The 18,646-nt window shown below is 33.5% G+C and overlaps 2 protein-coding genes across 2 annotated transcripts; one reads left to right on the top strand and one right to left on the bottom strand.

Annotated features, from left to right (window-relative positions):
- Positions 1-2,049: 2,049 nt before the first annotated feature.
- LOC129918143 (protein SEC13 homolog) lies at positions 2,050-6,831 on the bottom strand. The gene is made up of 2 exons (XM_055998514.1): positions 6,446-6,831; positions 2,050-2,739 (listed from the first exon to the last, which is right to left on the bottom strand). Exons 1-2 carry the CDS (start codon positions 6,730-6,732, stop codon positions 2,139-2,141), a joined length of 888 nt encoding a protein of 295 aa, XP_055854489.1. The 5' UTR covers positions 6,733-6,831; the 3' UTR covers positions 2,050-2,138.
- Positions 6,832-11,584: 4,753 nt separating this feature from the next.
- LOC129918128 (hypoxia up-regulated protein 1) lies at positions 11,585-18,444 on the top strand. Its single transcript, XM_055998496.1, has 5 exons — positions 11,585-11,681; positions 11,776-11,863; positions 11,943-12,286; positions 15,867-17,416; positions 17,485-18,444. Exons 3-5 carry the CDS (start codon positions 11,943-11,945, stop codon positions 18,372-18,374), a joined length of 2,784 nt encoding a protein of 927 aa, XP_055854471.1. The 5' UTR covers positions 11,585-11,681; positions 11,776-11,863; the 3' UTR covers positions 18,375-18,444.
- The last annotated feature ends 202 nt before the right edge of the window (positions 18,445-18,646 follow it).

Below are 18,646 nucleotides of genomic sequence, written 5' to 3'. Positions count from 1 at the left end.
TATGGGTTTATTATACCTTCATAAACACATTCAAAAACGAAAGAGGTTTTTTTGAAAATTTGATCGCCTACACGCCTACAGCGTTTTGTAATATTGTATGAAAAAAATTCCACACATGAACTTGAACGTTTTGCGTTTTTTGTCGTCGGTCTTCATTGGAGTGGATCAAACGTTTTGTTTTTTTTTTCTAAAAATCCATTTTAATTGAAGAAATCAAGCTGTTTTCTGTTTCTTTGGAGCAAAATTTTTTTCAATTGTTTTCTGTTCTTTATTTGAATTTTCCAATTTTCTATGTAAACCAATTTTGAAATATTAAGTCACAATCTATTCATTCTTCATTCAATTTAAAGCCGTCATTAAAAAGGGGGAAATTTTAAAATGTTGTACCCGATTTGATTGTTTTCTAATTTTTAATAGAGACTTTAAATTTAATGGATTGTGAATAAATTGGGACTAAGAAACTCAGAGCAATTCCAGCCTCCACCACCTAAAAACATTTTTAAGGGTCTTGGCTCCAACAAGAAATTGACAAAGCTTCCAAGAGTATAATTGTCAAGTACATGTCGTCTGGTAGCCGTTGGGGACTCGGTGGTCAGTTGTAGGTTCCTTCCATATTCCATTCTTGAAAATTAATTACACGCAAACAAGATTACAATTTATCTGTACGAGTTTTTGAGCAATCGAGGTTTTTTAAATTATTTTTTAATGCTGAACTTACTTTTATTGGGCTCGATTTTAAAGAATACCCTTAACTCAAATTAAATCTCTTTTATATTTTAAATCCCTTGGACGGTGAAATATGAAACATTCTTCAACAGTTTTATTTATTTATTGTTATTAAACAAAATATTTTTGAAATGTAATTGGGGGAAAGTATGATTTAGGTACCAATTGGGTTAAGTGAAATATGACCAATTGTTTATAACTCACTCTCTCTTTTAATCTTTTATTATAAACAATTGGTCATATTTCAGGCATTAATGAACCGATTTGAAAAATTCAAAGTTGTCTTTCTAGACATCAATTATAATATTTACTCATTTTGTTTAAAATGACGCATACCGATTTTGAGATAGTTCCTTTTGTTTATAAAATTTCAGAAATTTGTAAAAACTAACATTGCAGCTAGATTTCTCATCCTTAAAAACATATAAAAACACTTCCATATTGCTTTGATCTTAAAATATATACTCAAAGCGGGTATAAAGTTTAAGCTGAGTAGGGGTATAGTTTTTTTCAAATTAACTCAAAAAATATGGGTCATATAGAATATTAAATTTTCTACAAGTTTTACGCATACAATTTTTGTAGAAAATCGTAAATGGCCGAGTTATTCACTAAAACGTGTTTTACCTTTAATCCAAGATGGCGGCTTTGGCTCAAGGTCGATTTTCCCGAAAAACTGGTTTTAAGCTCTCAGTGATACCCTCTACCGTCCTATGAAAAAAAATTGCACTATCTAATTTTTTCCATTTGAAATGTTTAATTCGACTGGGCTAATAGTTTTAGGCGTGTTTTTTCTACAACTCAGTACTTACTCACTTGTGTAATTTTTATTATTGTTTTGCTAATAAAATGAAAAATGAGTAGCTACTGAGTATTATAAAAAACACGCCTTTTGATTGTACGACATAAAATAGACTAGGAGTAAACATATTTTCAAGTTTTAATATCACTCTCCTGAATTTTTAAATTATGACTTAGGCTAGTTCTGCATTGATGCGACGATATGCTCACCTTTACTTTTTTTCATAAATTGAATCTTTAAGTGACATTTAATGACAAGTCGTTGTACTTGGTATATTTTCTAAAAACTATTGAGATTCATATCCCATCAAAATATGATTCTTCAAACTAAATCATCTCTTCATTTCAGCCTTCAGATAGCTTTCTTTGTGGGATGTGGTTTTTTTTTTAATAATCAAAAGGAAACTAAAAACACACGCATTCATATCGTAGATTTGTTACTTACGACAAGAAGGGAATTAATGAAAATATCGAATTAATTTAAAACAAATCAAAACTAAGTTCTTATTAAAGTTCAATTCGTATTTTATGGAAAGTATGATCTTTATTTAACAAAATGTACTTCAATCAATTTTAAATCAATTTGAATTTAACGAATTCTTACACAAATTTTAATCAGTTACCGAAGTCCAGTGGTGATCTTTGTTTTCCTTCCATATAGATATTTTGCTATCAGCACCTGTGACAGCCAACATTTTGCCAGTCAACGACCAACTGACACTCCAAACTACATCATCAAAAACATTCAAAGTTCTTGATGTCCATGTAGTCATATTGTCACTAGTCCAAATAATAACATGACGATCTTGAGAAGCAGAAGCTATCTGCGTTTTACATCCTCCATAAGTAGGTGCCCATTCAACATGTCTCACCCAATCGGAATGCGCTTCTAGACGTGTCTCTTCGAACCATCGTCCATTCTTTTCAATCCAAAGTTTAACATAATTGTCACAACCTCCACTGGCAAGGCGCTTTACGGGTTGCTTTTGAAGATTACCCATTGTAGGGAAGGTAGTAGAAGGGAACCATGATATACTGTTGCAGCCAATTGCATGGGCATTGGGAATCTTCTCCGAGTCCCAGGTATTGTGTTCGGTGTTAAAAGTCAGAAATGAGATTGAGCCATCTGAACTGGCACAAGCTAAAATCATACCGAATTCATGTGGTGCCCACGCAATGGAGTTTACTGAAGATTCGCTGTTATACTCATATCTGTATTCAAAATTTGTAACATTAATAAAGATACATAAAAGTTTTTTTTTTTATCAAACTAGAGCATCTAATACTTGTTATGTTCATAAAGCATGGTCTGAAAACATGGAATTCTGAGATTATTAACAGCCAATTTCTTTACATGAGAACTAAGCCAGCCTAATATCCGGTCTAGCTAGACTCGGTCCTAATGATAAGTTAGTACCTGAGTATTTCTTCACATTTATAGGACCTGCTATAAGTTCATAACGCGGTTCTAAGAATTAGTTCGTATAAATCTGGTCTTACTGTGATTTTGATAGTATTTTGATGTTTGATAAATTTTTATTTTGATATTTCAGCAAATTAAACAAAACTCGTTAAAATAAATAAATCACCATTAAGAAATTAATTAAAAAATTATAATAAAGATTAAGAAAAATAAATTAAAGTTCTATCAAGAAGGGTCATTCCTAAATGGGAAGATCTATTAAATATTGACAAGCTTATAACCAGTTCACCAATAACTGGTCTAGCAATGATGAAGAAAGACAGTTTTCAGAATCGTATTATTTTTTTTGGTGCGATTATGTTTCATAGAGATTTGTTTACCTTAAAGACGAGTTTGCACTAGCCTTCAAAAGCAAAAAACGGAATCAAATAAATTATATATATTAAAACCAAAAATTGCAATGGATTAAATATTTTTTTCTTCTAAGTCTCATGGTCTCATTTTTAGACTTGAATTTTTTTTCTTTGAATTTTAAGCCTAGTACGCAGCTGAAGCGAAACGAAAAAATTCAAAATCAACAGCGAACATATTAACGAAAAAATACCATCAGGTATTATAGCAAAGTAAAAATAATAAAAATACAAATAAAAAAATTTGAGAAAAAACATCAGAAAATAAGTTTTAATGCAATAACAAAACAAATTTAATTTCGTTCAAGATTTCGTTAGGTATCGAATTTTTGTATGGAAAATTTCGTTTCGCTTCAGCTGCGTACTAGGCCTTACTTTGAAATTTCTAAAATTCATCACTTTAAAAATTTTGTTGAGATTTCACTACTTTTTGCAAGGTATTGCTGTTTATTGCTATTTAGAATCTATATTGGCCGTGTTCCTTTGGGCTCAGTAAAGTACTTTTTAGTACTTCTGAATCCATTCCAATACATTTTTTCTTAAGAAAAATGGAGTTGAATACAACCAGAAGTACTTGGAAGTAGATACTAAAGGCCAAAAGAACACACTGATTATTTGGTTCTTCTAGCGCCTTTTCTTAAAAAATATCAAGCTTTCCATGTTTCCTAATTCTTTTAAGGCAGTTGTTTTTGAATATCTAAGGGTGGGGACTACACCATCTGATAAGAGAATGTCTATTTTTGAAATGCTTCTTTTGCATAATATTCTACCAAGCTAAATAAGAATTTATCAGAAGTGCTCTATAATATATGATGAAAATTGAGGAAAATTTGGCGGTTACCACTTTCCTTGGTTAAAATTCTCAAGTTTTAACTTTGTTACTTTGTATAAACTACCCGCTCTACCAAGTTTCAAGATTCTACGGTATTCAGAAGTGCTCTAAAATATTTAATGAAAATTCAGCGAAATTCACGCCCTCTTAATTGAAAATCTCGAATTTTTCCCCTAGTATCAACACAACGTCGGCCCAGAATTACAGGGTTCTATGTGCACCGACCCCTATTTTGAGTTATTCAAATTTTAAGTTATTGATGCTCGGATTTTGTATTAAATGACTATTAATTTAAGTTTGAATGATGGTAAACGATAGATAAATTGATAAAAAAATAATTAATTTGTTTATTTATGAAGAGGTTTTCTTTTAATTGCAATTTTAAATTTTTTTCACAAAGTTCTATAAGCCACTTCAAGGAGTTAAAACTTCGGTAATGGTTCTATGTACCACATAGAACCATGTAATTGTTAAGTAAGCATATGGAGATTGCTTATAAAGCTATATAAAACTATTATAAAAGCAGCAAAAATCGGTTTTAAAATGAATATCAAATAAAAACTTGATTTTAACATAGTTTTAAGTAAAACAAAAAAACATATTGTAGTATTTGCGTAATATTTACATATGCAGTACCTAGTGCAGTATTTTTAGGTACTTTATATATAAAATAACTTAAATTTTTTAAACTAAAAAAGAAAAAGCTGTAATCTAACTGGCTGAACAGAATGGAAATTCGCTTGTGGCAAAGAAAAACGCCGTGGTAAAAGATGTCAAATAAAATCGCTCAAAATGTAGAAAAGATGAACAGAATTATGTGGCGCACTAAAATGTCAATTGCCTTGAAAAAAAAATAATATTAACTGAGCAACCACATTAGAAACGTCAAAAGTCATTGCGCTTGTAGCTTGAAGTAAAAGTCGACTCGACTTGTACCACAGCGAATTTCCTTGCCACAGCCACAGCTACGTATTCTGGCACCAATATACTAATTTCATACTTTTTAACTTTGACAGCGACACAAGAGACAAGCCACAGACACACATTCTGGTCTACCAGTAAATCAAATTTGAATTTAATTTTAAAAAAATATATCGTCGGTGAAACCAGAAAAGTGTGTAACTCCATTTTAGCAAATTTTATAGGAGAGCAAAAAAACAAAATCGTTTTGTAGACATTTGTATAAGTTTTCATTTTCTAATTTGCTAATAAAATAAAAATTATGAACTTTAAGGGGATTCTGAGTTTAAGGAACGCTACATATTAGGGTTTGTCTAACAGATGGCATTCAAATCTAATTTTTAGAAAATTTACACACTTTTCTGGTTTCACCGACGATATGTAACTCCAAAAGCTTAAAGATTTTTCGAGCTCAAGGGTAAATTTTTTACTGACTAAAAAGAGAATAACAAAGTTCTATCAGCCAATTTTGCTACACAGAACCTTATAATTCTTAAATATCTACATTTTGGTTTATAGAACCATTAACTTGCGTTTTAAGCTTTATAGGGTAAATTAAGGCACATGCTAGTACGCTCATTCGATAGCGCTTGAAAATAGGAATCCAACGATACCCATAACTCATTTTTTTGTAAAAATGGCTCTTAGAACCTTGTAATTCTGGGCCGACGACAAGACAAATCGCTGAAATTTTATGAGGAGTTTGTTGTTGGATAGTTCAACAAATGGAATAGTTTGAAATTTCTGACATATTTGGTATAGATGTTAGAGAGGGGTCGAAAATGGCCTGAGTTGTTTCCTGTAAATAAGGGTGTAGTGCCAAAGTTGCTAAAGAACTTGGCTGGGCACTACCGTGCCCCTTGATATCTGCCTTAAAAAGAAAAAAATACATTGCTTTGATCCAAGTACTAACGCCAGACTACCGTTTTTGAGGTCCTAAAAAACACTGAGTCACTTAGTATCGATTTGAGTACTAAAGATTCGTATAATAATCAGGAGCTAGCTAGGACCAAGTCCTAAGTTGTACTCTGGCCTAAATTGAGTTTTAAGACCTAGTACTTGGGGGAAGAAATTAGTTGATACTAATTTGAGTGCTAACTTTAGGACTAGGACCGGTATTAGTGCTAGAACTCTGTGATGAAATCGGCCGTAAGATTCATGAATCGATTCTACAGTGTAATATGATTTAGGAGAAAATATGGAACAGACTATTGAATAAAACATACAAACATATTTAACAATATTTGCTCACGACAAGTTAGTAAAGTATTCTCTTTGACTTCATCAACTTACGATTTATGCCATGTTGGGCCGGTTTTCTTCCAAAATATTACTTTGCGATCATATGAACATGATGCTAAAACATTTCCAAATTTAGGATGAGCCCAGGAAACCTCCCAAACAGGTCCACGATGTCCAACTAGCTCAGCTACGAGGACATGTTCTTCATTTTTTACATCAAAGATTTTAACTGAATTATCTGATGAACACGTAGCCAAATAAAGGCCATAATAATCAAGTTCGGCGCCATGAATCATATCATCATGGCAAGTTTCAATTGTATTAATTAATGAAACCATTTTTATCGAAATGAAATAAATTCTCTGCAAATTTATAAAAAAAATTCCGAATTTAGGAAATTTGCCACCACTACGGTGCGTTTTTTATGAAAAATGTCAACTTTTGTGGAAATGTCAAAAAAGTGTCTTGTTGTTGTTCGAGGACGTTTACACTTGCAAGCATGTTTGACAGCACGGTTTGACAAGATAAAAACTATCACACACAGAGGTGCGTTCTTTTTCTAAAGCCCAGTACGCAGATCGCGCTAAACTAAATTTTATCTCGACAATATTTATCTCTACACGCGTTCGCTAAAAGCCAAGATAAATTTAAAATAACGGCTGAATCACAGTTTCATTTACTTATACCTGCTTACATTCAATATTACATACATATTTTTTTTTACATGCAGAATACCTTTTTTACCCTCTCATTTTGTTTTGTTCCTCTTCTTTTATATATTCCAATGTTTTTTTGCCTCTTATTCCTTGCAGCAACAACAACGACCACAAAAATGTCAAAATTTATCTGTGAAAAATTGCGCTGAGCATTATTTCGCGATCTAAATTGAGTGGAGACTTTTTGCAAAAGTAGTAGATGACAATTCGAATTTAGCGCGTGAACTGCGTACTACCTGGCTAAAAATCCTCGCTAAAATTTATCTTTGGAGGAAATTTGTATGAAAGATAAATTTTAGCGTGATCTGCGTACTAGGCTTGACAATAGTTAAACTATTAAGGGTTAACTACATTGGCTCAAAAAGTGAAAAAGTACAAAAGTGAAAATTTTCAAACGCATTTTTGTATAGATTTTCGGACAAGAAATTTAAAAGAAATGATGCAGAAAGCTTATTTTTTGGTCTAAAAAACAATTTGTATACTCTTTTTCACAAAACACTTTTGTACTTTTTCAAAAAGTGGTGAATGTAGTTAAGCCTTTAGCCCTGTTCCATTGGAGATGGTAGTTTACTCGTGAGTAGAAATCTAGTACAACAACTACAAATTCCTATCTATATTCCTATAAATTCTAGTACTAGATCTACTCATGAGTAAACTAGGCAACAAAAGGGCAGTTTACCCTAAGCAATTTCTATGAATAGTTTTTTTCTTCTTTCAAATTGTATTATTTTTTTTTTGTTTTTGATTTGATTCTGAGTTGTATTTGCTTCGTCTTCACTTTCCAATTATTTTATTAAAGAGTCCACCTTAATTTTGTTTTATTTTTTTTCCTTGTCACAATTTTTGCCGGCGGAATAATGCTTCGAACATTATTTGTCCGCGCAAAATTAAGTGGAGACTTTTTCTCTACAGCGGCTTCAAATATTTAATTTTTGCGCGTGAGCTACGTACTGCTTTGAAAAATATTCAAGACAAAATTTGTCCCGAGAAAAAATTTGTATGAGAAATAAAATTTTTCCCGATCTGCGTACTAAGCTTGAATGACGACGTTCCGGTTTGGAATTTTCCCGCTTTTTTTATACAATTTATCTGTTGACAGTGTTGGTGTGTGACACCTTAATGGGAGAAACCATTCCATTTATGTCCTTTTTATACAAAATTTCTATCGGCAGCATATTTTGTAGTTGGTCGTCATTTGTTTGGCAGAAAACCTTAGATAGTGCTTGTCCCACGTAAAAATCCGCATTAGTGCAGGGCTACACGGTGATTTTTCAATCACCTAACCGGTCAGTTTGTAGGCAAGAGGGGTGATAATTTTCATCTTTTTCTTCCTACCACACATAGTCATTTTTAACTATTTTTAACTAAAGGCTTAACTACATACACCACTTTTTGAAAAAGTACAAAAGTGAAAATATTTTTTTTCTGGCCAGCGCAATTGTTTTGTAAAAAAGAGTATACAAATTGTTTTTTAGACCAAAAAACTATACTTTAAGAGCCCCCGCACACTACAGACTTTCTATCGGCCGATAGTTTAGTCGTGTTGGGCTCCTAGTGTGCGCACAGGCTTTTTTTTCGATCAAACAAACTTTTTGATCGGCCGATACTTAATCGTTGTAGTGTGCGCACTTTCATACATTTTGATACTGATTAAGAGACCGACTAAACTGTCGGCCGATAGAAAGTTTGTAGTGTGCGGGGGCTCTAATAGTCAATCGAAGTATTTTCCAAATTAACACGTTCAGTTGTGAAATTTACGTTCCACAAAATATACCCTGCTGTCTGTATATTTTTGTGTGTAAAATATGGATTTTGCCAAAAAAAAACGACATTGGGACCAGGGCTGCCACCTTACTCCTTTAGCAGTAGATCTACTGCGTTTTAGCCCAAATGAAAATCTACTGCGCAGCAAAACGAATCTACTCCCCTTTTAAAAATTTTAATAGTATCTATTGTTGTCCATATCAAAGTTTTAAATACTGATCCACGTTAACTGACTCTAAATGCATTCACAGAAAAATTCAAATGCAGCCCTATCGTGAGTTTTAAGTGAACAAAATAAAAAAAAAAAAATTAAACTTCACTTGTTACTTCTGAGTTGCGGGCGAAAAGTTGTTCATGTTCGGGAAACTAGCCGTATTTTTAACTCTTTTTTAGGTAATTCGAGAAGTTACCGACATCTTTTAGCTCAGTTTTATTTTGGCTACTGGTGAAAAGTGAAACTCGCAATACCTGTTAAGATTTCGGGCGAACAAAATGATGTGAAATGACGTGGAACCGAAGATAGAGCTGTTTTTTTTTTTACTGTTGAGCTAATTGTTTAATTTGTGTTGTAGTAAAATATATTTCTGTGATTTGAATGTGGTTTGTATATTTAAAAATCTACTGCGATATATTGCAATCTACTGCGCTTATTCTTGAAATATACTGCGCTCATTTATCTTTGGGGTGGCAGTGCTGATTGGGACATTTGAAATGCTTGTCGACAGCTTTGTTTGGGAGTCATCGCGTCGGGAGGCTCGCAACCGCACTCGACGGATGAAAACTTATGAAAAACAACAACAATTGACAGTAGCATCCGACTCCATCCGCCAATTATAGTTCTGGCTTTTGTTTGTTGGGACGGCCGCGGCCTTTACAGGCCGCCTCCACAGGAGATATTTTTCTCTAACTCAATGTCTAACATCTACAACATACCAATTTTCATTTTCTTGGCTGGGCAAATTTTGTTCGGACAATTCATTTCATATGCTTCGTTCGCCAGAGGATGATGTATGATTTTTTGAGGACAAAATTTATTTTATATGGTCCATTTTATATGAATACTTCTTTTTTTTTAAATTTTTTTTTCAATTTATACATGTACCTATTGCTTGGTTTGTTTTTTTTACCTTCTAAAAAATAAACAAGCTATTTTTATAAAAATCATTTAAATAAATTCAAAATAAATAAATAAATTCAAAAAGTATATACCATTTCATGAAATCTAAAGGCTTGGCCACACTGGAGGGTATGCGGTAGAGGTACGGGTAGCGGTAACGATATTTGTATGAAAAAAATTCCACATCTGAACGTTGATTTGTCAGTTTGGAATTTTTTTCATACAAGTACCGTTACCTCTACCCGTACCGCTACCGCATACCCTCCGGTGTGGCCAAGCCTTAATTCAATTCAACATTAAGGCTTGGCCACACCGAAGGGTACATACGGTAGCGGTACAGGTAATTGTATGAACAAAATTCCACATCTGAACGTTGATGTGTCAGTTTGGAATTTTTTTCATACAAGTACCTGTACCGCTACCGCATGTACCCTTCGGTGTGGCCAAGCCTTTAAACATGCAAAAATTCGCAAAACAAACAAATATATTTTGTCGTCCGCTACTACGGAGACAACCTTGCTCATGAGAGGACAAAAAATAATGAAAAAACTGCACTTCCAAAAGAAAAAAAAAACACATCTGTCAAATTCGATGTTAGACAACCGTGTTCAGACAAAATCGAAGACACGGTTGTCTAACATTGAATCATAACAAGAAATGGCGAGCCTCCACTCCACAAGACATTTCTTGTTAAGACACGTCAACATGACAAAAATTATCTCCTCTGGACTCTGGAGGCGGACATATTTGTGCACTGTTCTACCTACACACACATTCTCACTATTCATGAAGATTCATCCAATGTTCATCCGACTTGGAGCTACAAAAATGACAGTTCAAAATGAACTAAATGAATACTTAGTCAGCTATTACATGAAGCCTCAAGAGGCGCGACTCTTTTTTCGAATTTTCTTTTGATAATCATTCTGTGAGGCGCGTACTATTACACGATGCCTCTTGAGTCTAGGACTCAAATTTGACATTTCTCTTTTGATTTAAAATTTGTTGTTGTTGTATTGCACCAAGAAGCAAAAAGAAATGAGAGGGAATGTTGAAAAAAGAAAAAGTGGAAAAAGAAACGTCAAAAAAGAGTCTCGGACTCACGACCCACGACTCTCCGGTCGGATAATTTTTTCTTTCATCTTTTTTCTCTTTTGCACTCATTATAATTAAAAAGAGTCGCGCCTCTTGAGGCTTCGTCAGCTATTACATGAAGCCTCAAGAGGCGCGCCTCTTTTCAAAACTAATGAGTGCAAAAGAGAAAGAAGATAAAACAAAAAATTATCCGACCGGAGAGTCGTGAGCCAAAATTCTGAGACTCTTTTTTGACGTTTCTTTTCCCACTCTTTCTTTTTTCAACATTCCCTTTCATTTCTTTTTGCTTCTTGGTGGAATACAACAACAACAATTCTTAAATCAAAAGAGAAATGTCAAATTTGAGTCTTTGACTCAAGAGGCATCGTGTAATAGTACGCGCCTCACAAAATGATTATCAAAAGAAAATTCGAAAAAAGAGTCAAGCCTCTTGAGGCTTGATGTAATAGCTGACTTCATGTAATAGCTGACTTACCTATCTTTTATTTACTATCTTTGGTTCGTACATGTACACGTACACTTTAGTTTTTTTTTTTGCTCTCAAATACTTCGGCGCACTGCTTGGCTGCCTTTTATATTGAAGCAAGAGGAACACGTCAGTGACTTTCTAGAAAATTAAAAACCTTTTAAATTTGTAGTCTTTTTGTAAAGTAACAAAACTAATTAATTAATAATCTTTTACATTATAGTTGCTTGAATAAAGTCTTGTTGAAGAAGGACCCCAAGAATTTTAAAACAAAGAACAAAAGCCGGTTGTTTGCCGAGTTTCGAGAAAAGGTAACACTTGAAAACTAACCTGAAAATAATCAGCAAAAAAAAAAGTGAAAGAATTTATGTTTTTCTTGATTTAATGAAGATGGTAAAGATGCCAGCAATCCCGTGCAATGGCCTTCGAGCCATTGTCATCTTGACCATCACTTTGTGCGGCCTTCAAATGATCGATTCGGCTGCAGTGATGTCTGTCGATTTGGGCAGTGAATGGATGAAAGTGGGAGTAGTTTCACCTGGTGTTCCAATGGAAATCGCTCTAAATAAGGAGTCGAAGAGAAAATCACCAGCAGTTTTGGCATTCCGCGATGGTGTGAGGTCTTTTGGTGAAGATGCTCAAACTGTTGGTGTCAAAGAACCAGCAAGTGCTTATGCATATTTGTTGGATCTATTGGGCAAGCAAATTGATAATCCAATTGTCGATTTGTACAGGTAAGATATTTTTTTTTTTAATTTTGTTTCTTATTTAAATAGGACTGCATTAAGAAAAAATCAAATGGCTATTACAATTACACGTGGTAATAACTTGTAAAAAATACGTTGTAACAAGGGTCAATAGTTTGTTCAGTTTTTGATTGAAGCTTCAATTTTTTGCTAGGTTATCAATTTTTCAGTTCGTTGAACTTTACACGTATTGTGACGTTTAAAGACGTAATGTGACGAAACAATTTGATCGTCTGTTTTAAAATCGACTTAACAATAACCAAGTTAGAGGCATCTTCTCTAGCATTTCACATAACTTATTAGTTAAACCAATACACCTGATGTGAATTTCTAATTGTTGTCATCTACTTCACTTCCCCTGCTCCAGCCAAGAAATGAAAAAAAAAATAATGGCTAGTGACAACTTTTTGTAGGTACACGTAATTCTTGTTTTATCGTTTAAATGCTATTGTATGTTTCGAACCTCTATGATTTGAGATATTGAATATCGAATGTTTGATCAGTTTTTTTTATGGTAATTATTTTTAAAACCATTTTGAAAAAAAGACATCACATTTGCTCCTCAACAATTATCCTCCGACTAGTTCTGACTTGTTCGAGATGGTAAATGTTATTCCTATAATGAACCATACTGCTGTGTAGGCGAATACCTGATCAGATAGGAAGAGGTAAAGAACTTAAAGAAAAAACTCATCTGTTAAAGTACTTTTAATAGAACTTAAATTGTAGGAGTTGTTAAATGAAATCCATTACTCAAATTGAATGCAAAATAGACCTTAAGAACCCATTTCAGCCTACTCTCCCTTTCGGCTTTCATATCTTTTATCAAAATTGTTAACTATATTCTGTCCAAAAAAAATTTTCAGCACATGTCCTATGGGACAAAAAGCGTAACATATTGTTGCCACCTGCAATAAGTGTTCACCCGCCCATGAATCTCTGATGGCTGCCGAAAAACATACGTAAAATCGGAAATAGAGATCCCACTTCCGCATTAAAGCTGAAGCTTCCAAAATGTTTTATTTAAGCTTTTAATGAGAAATTAAATAATAATGTAAGCTTTTGATATTATGTTTTGACTTTGGTAAAAGTGATAAGATGTAGTGGGCAATTCCATGGTAACTCACGTTACATTCACAAAAATTTCCAACACATAAATAATTTTTTTTTTTCAATTTTTATTGTAAATTGATAAGAAATTACTATAAAGGAATGGAGCATAACTATTACTTGCATAATTAACTAAAAAAATTGTCTTTATTTTTAACATTTGCTTGGGAAAAATAAAAGTTTGATGGTAACTCACGTTACAAAAATCGGACACGAATTTTAAGAGTCCGACAGTATGAAGTTTTTATCTGAAATTAAGAATCTTAATTTGTTTTCAATGAAGATTCCATACATACAAAATTACAAGCTTTTAATGTGAGTGACAAAACCAAACATTTTTTCAATATTTCGAGGAAAAATTTTAAAATATTTAGGTAACTCACGTTACATTATTTTGGTAACTCATGTTACCTGCGATTTGTGGTTCCAAAAGTAAAGAAAAGATGCATTTTCACTCAAGTTTTTTTTTAACCGAATAGTGTGTAACGAAGCTTGCTTAAATGTTAACTTATTTTAGCACTCACGAGGGGATATTGTCATCGTCACTATTAGACTCGTCATATTTTCAGTTTGCTTGTTTTTCCGTCATTTTCATGTGAAATTCTTCTGTTGTTGGCAAGCTTATGCTATAAAAATGCTTTAAGATTATTAAACTCCCTGAATTTTATGTCTATCCATAAGCGAATACAACAAAGAATCTTTTCTTGCAACTTGCATAAAGAGTTGCCGTTTGTAATAGGAATTTGCTAATAAAAAAAGTAAAAAAGACTGCATAATTTGTTCAAAATTCGTGTCCACTTTTTCATGGAATTACCCTAGTAATATAATTTTTAGTAACTAAACTAAATGATTAATTTCAATAAAATTTATTCATTCATTAATTCCAACCTGAATAGCTCTTAAAAGCACGCAAAAGCACAAAATTAATAGTATTTTTTTCCGATTTCGTTTTTTCCATTGACGACTCAAAATAGGGGATAAGATTTGGCCCAGAGACCAAAGTTATGAGTAGTACGTAGTGAATTGAAAAAGAAAAAAGTCAAGTGAGATAGGTTCTAAAAACTTACAAAATGTCGATTTCCGCTAAGAACGAGCATTCTTCTGAAGCTTCCCAAATTTTTGGTTTTCCATTATCGAATAAAAAAATGTATCAGAATCAGTTCAGAAGACTATAACGCATAAACTATGAGTTGCACGCAGTGATTTGAAAGGAAAGTCCAAAAACGCTCCACTCTAATCTACACTCACCATACAACGAACTTCTCTAATTGCAAAACTGAATCTCAATTCTGGGCAGATGGTTTTATACTTTAAATATTACGATTATCTCTTCGATGCAAGAATTATGTTGCATTAGTAGTTCTTTATAATTTATAGCAGCAATATAAAATCAATTCCTGACTTCGCAGTTGTAGGTACATTGAACTAAACATTTTAGTTGTTTTTGTTTAGTTATCATATCCATGAAGTTTCTATTTATTCTTTTAAATTCTTAATTTAGTCTAGTACATTAAAAACAAAATTATAGCAAACAGGCCTTTTCGTAAACGAGACCACATTTATTTGTGTGTAGAGTTGCTTTCCTAGCAAATTTGCGATAGATGATTTTATTGGATAATATTATTTGCACAAGTGTGTTCGTTTTTAAAATAATTATGTAAAACGGTTTTTTTCCTGAAAACTGAATTAGTTTTATATTTATATTTCACCCAAAATATAATGAATTTAGTGTTTATGTTGAATCGGGCTTTTTTGGAATTAATATAACATAACATAAACCTGAATTATGAATTATAAATTTCACACTTGAATATCTCGAAATTCCCACATACGACTTTTTATAACTTCACAAAGTTAATCTATTAAAGTTTATTTTTTATTTATTATTAAACTCTTCTCATACGTGTATTCTTTAACCAGCACAAGTTGAATGATAAAAACAAATTGATCTTAAAACCCAGGCTCTGAAAATCGGTTTAAACTGAAAATGAAAACGTATGAATAGTCACAATTTGGCTTCCGGTTTTTTTTTTTCGATTTTCTGAAAAATGACAAGATGACAAGTTATCCCCTTTTGAAAAGTTTTCAAAAGCTGGAACCCTGTAGAGTTCAATTGCTTTCTATAATTTTTCATCAATGATCCCATTTCATTTTTATTGCATGATGGCAATGTTTCTTGATTTAGGAGGAGTCTCTTAATCTAATACATATTTTTGATTGCTTCACACTCAACCTTGTTGAATCAAATCCATTTCTAGTTCTAAAACTGGACCTATCTCTTCATTAACAGGAGTGCGATGTGTCATCGCACGCATTGCTGATTTGTCAAAAAAAAATTCGAACTTCACAAATTCAGAGACAAATAACTATTTTTCCTGTAATGCAAACTAGAAAACGCTAATTGCGAGTATTAATAATCCAAAAACTTGTTTGTTTTAATTTTATTTCAATCAAATAGAAAACGTTTCCCATATTATGAAATTGTTGGTGATGAAGAACGCAACACGGTTCTGTTCAAAAAAGGCGACGAATACTTCTCAGTTGAAGAATTGGTTGCTCAAATACTCGTCAAAGCAAGGGAATTCGCAGAAGACTCCACCAGCCAGCCCATCACTGAATGTGTCCTCATTGTGCCAGGATTCTTTGGACAAGCCGAACGCCAAGCCCTACTTTCAGCCGCACAATTGGCCAACTTGAAAGTTCTTCAATTAATCAATGACTATACAGCAGTTGCACTCAACTATGGAGTATTCCATCGAGCAGAAATAAACGAAACCGCTCAATATTTCATATTCTACGATATGGGAGCACAAAAGACATCTGCTGCTGTCGTAAGCTATCAATTGGTCAAAGACAAACAAACTAAGGAAACCAATCCGGTTGTACAAGTTCTAGGAGTTGGCTATGATCGTACACTTGGAGGATTAGATGCTCAACTTAGATTACGCGACTATCTTGCCAAGGAGTTCAATAGCTTGGGAAAGACCAAAACCGATGTCACAAAGAATAATCGTGCAATGGCTAAATTATTCAAAGAAGCTGCTCGTTTAAAGAATGTCCTCAGTGCCAATATGGATCATTATGCTCAAATCGAAAATCTAATTGAAGATCATGATTTTAAACTACAAGTTACAAGGGAGATTTTCGAAGAACTTTGCGCAGACCTCTGGCCACGCAGTATTGAACCTTTGAAGCAGGCTTTGAAGTCATCTGGTTTGTCATTGGATATGATTAAACAAGTTATTCTCTTTGGCGGTGGTACCCGTGTACCAAAGGTACAGGAAATTCTAAAAGAGTACTTACAACAAGACTTGGGCAAGAGTTTGAATGCAGATGAAGCAGCCACAATGGGAGCAGTATACAAAGCAGCCGATTTGGCCACTGGTTTTAAGGTGAAGAAATTCTTATTGAAGGATGCTGTCATTCTACCTATTCACGTTTCATTTGAGCGTGATCCAGGCGATGGAGCTAGCGTTCGTCAAGTTAAACGAGTACTCTTTGGACCTATGAGCTCATATCCACAAAAGAAGGTCATTACTTTCAACAAGCACACAAGTGATTTCGAATTCTATGCTCATTATGGAGATTTGAGTCATTTAAGCCCTGAAGAAATCTCTTACGTTGGATCCATGAATTTAACAAATGTCCAGTTAGTAAATGTGAAGGAAACTTTGGAGAAAAATTCGAATGAAATTGTTGATTCAAAGGGCATCAAGTCATATTTCGTGTTAGATGACTCTGGTTTGTTTAGTTCGACTGGAGTTGAATTTGTCTATGAGAAACAAAAGTCTGAAAAGGACGATGCAGATATTGAAGGAACTTTGGCCAAATTAGGAAGCACAATTAGTAAACTATTCTCAAACAGTGATGATGAAAAGAAGGATGATGAAGAAAATCCAAAACCTGAACAAGGTGAAGGAGAAAAACCATCCGAATCACAGAAACAGGAAAAGGCAGAAAAAGAAGAAAACATCCCTAAAAAAGAAGAAAACAAGACTGATGAAAAAGGTAAGTCGAATATTAATTTTTTTTTTAACAGAAAATAATTTAGTGAATATTGGATTTTTTTCTCTTAGCTCCCAAAAACAACACCGTAAAGATTGTGACCACTAAGGAACCAATTGAATACAAGCTCACCCTTCAATACACCAAACCTCTAGAAGGAGAAGGTTTTGAAAAGTCACTTAAAAAACTAACAGCCATCAATAAAGTTGAAAGTGAACGTGTGCGTTTGGAATCGGCTTTCAATGCCCTCGAGTCTCATGTTATTGAAACACAAGAGAAGCTTTCAAGAAGCGAATACGCTAACTGTGCTACAGAAGAAGAGAAGGCTAAAATTCTAGAAGAGTGCTCAACTATTTCCGAATGGTTGTACGAAGATGGTGCTGACGCTGATGCTAATACTTACGAGAACAAGCTCGATGAATTGAAAAAACTGACAAATGTCGTACTTGGACGTCATTGGGAGCATGAAGAAAGGCCAGAAGCTGTAAAAGCTTTGAATGGTCTGATAGAAGGTGCTAAAGGATTTTTGGAAAAAGCCAAGAATCTAACAAAAGCAACAAACCCAGAAAGGGATATTTTCACCGAAGTCGAAGTGACCACTTTGTCTAAGATTATAGAAGAGACAGCTACTTGGCGCACAAAGGAAGTTGCAGCGCAAAAGAAACTCAAGCGCAATCAAGAACTACGTCTAACTGTTAAAGATATTACTGATAAAATGGCTCTACTCGATCGTGAGGTGCAGTATTTAGTGAACAAAATTAAGATTTGGAAGCCAAAAGCCAAACCAACGGTAACTGAGACCAAGACAAAACCAACAGAAGGCGATGAGGAGGAAGAACCTCAGGAAGCAACTGAAGAAGAGCCAGAGTCCAATGAAGAAAAATCTGAAAAACCTACCCCCGAAGAAGTAGAACAACAAAGTAACGACAATGCAGAGGAAGCTTCACACGCTGAGCTGTAAACAATCGGAATAGCTTGTAACTAGAAAGTAATTATACATAAAATAAAAAAACACAAAGTGACGTATTTAATTAATTTTTCTTTGTCATCCTGTTAAAAAATATTCTTTCCATTCCGTTTTGAACTATATTTTTATACTCGAGGAAATTTCATCAAGGAATAATAAAGAAAAAAAAATAAATTTCAGTTTTCTGGGAGTAAAATAGTTTCAAAATAAAAACGAAAAAAAAAAACAAAACATTCTACCTAAGTTAATTTTTGTACATTGTGTGT

This window comes from Episyrphus balteatus, chromosome 4 (assembly GCF_945859705.1).
Source record: "Episyrphus balteatus chromosome 4, idEpiBalt1.1, whole genome shotgun sequence".
Taxonomy (NCBI): domain Eukaryota; kingdom Metazoa; phylum Arthropoda; class Insecta; order Diptera; family Syrphidae; genus Episyrphus; species Episyrphus balteatus.
Note: the sequence above shows the minus strand (reverse complement) of the source record. Positions and strands in the feature narration are given on the sequence as shown.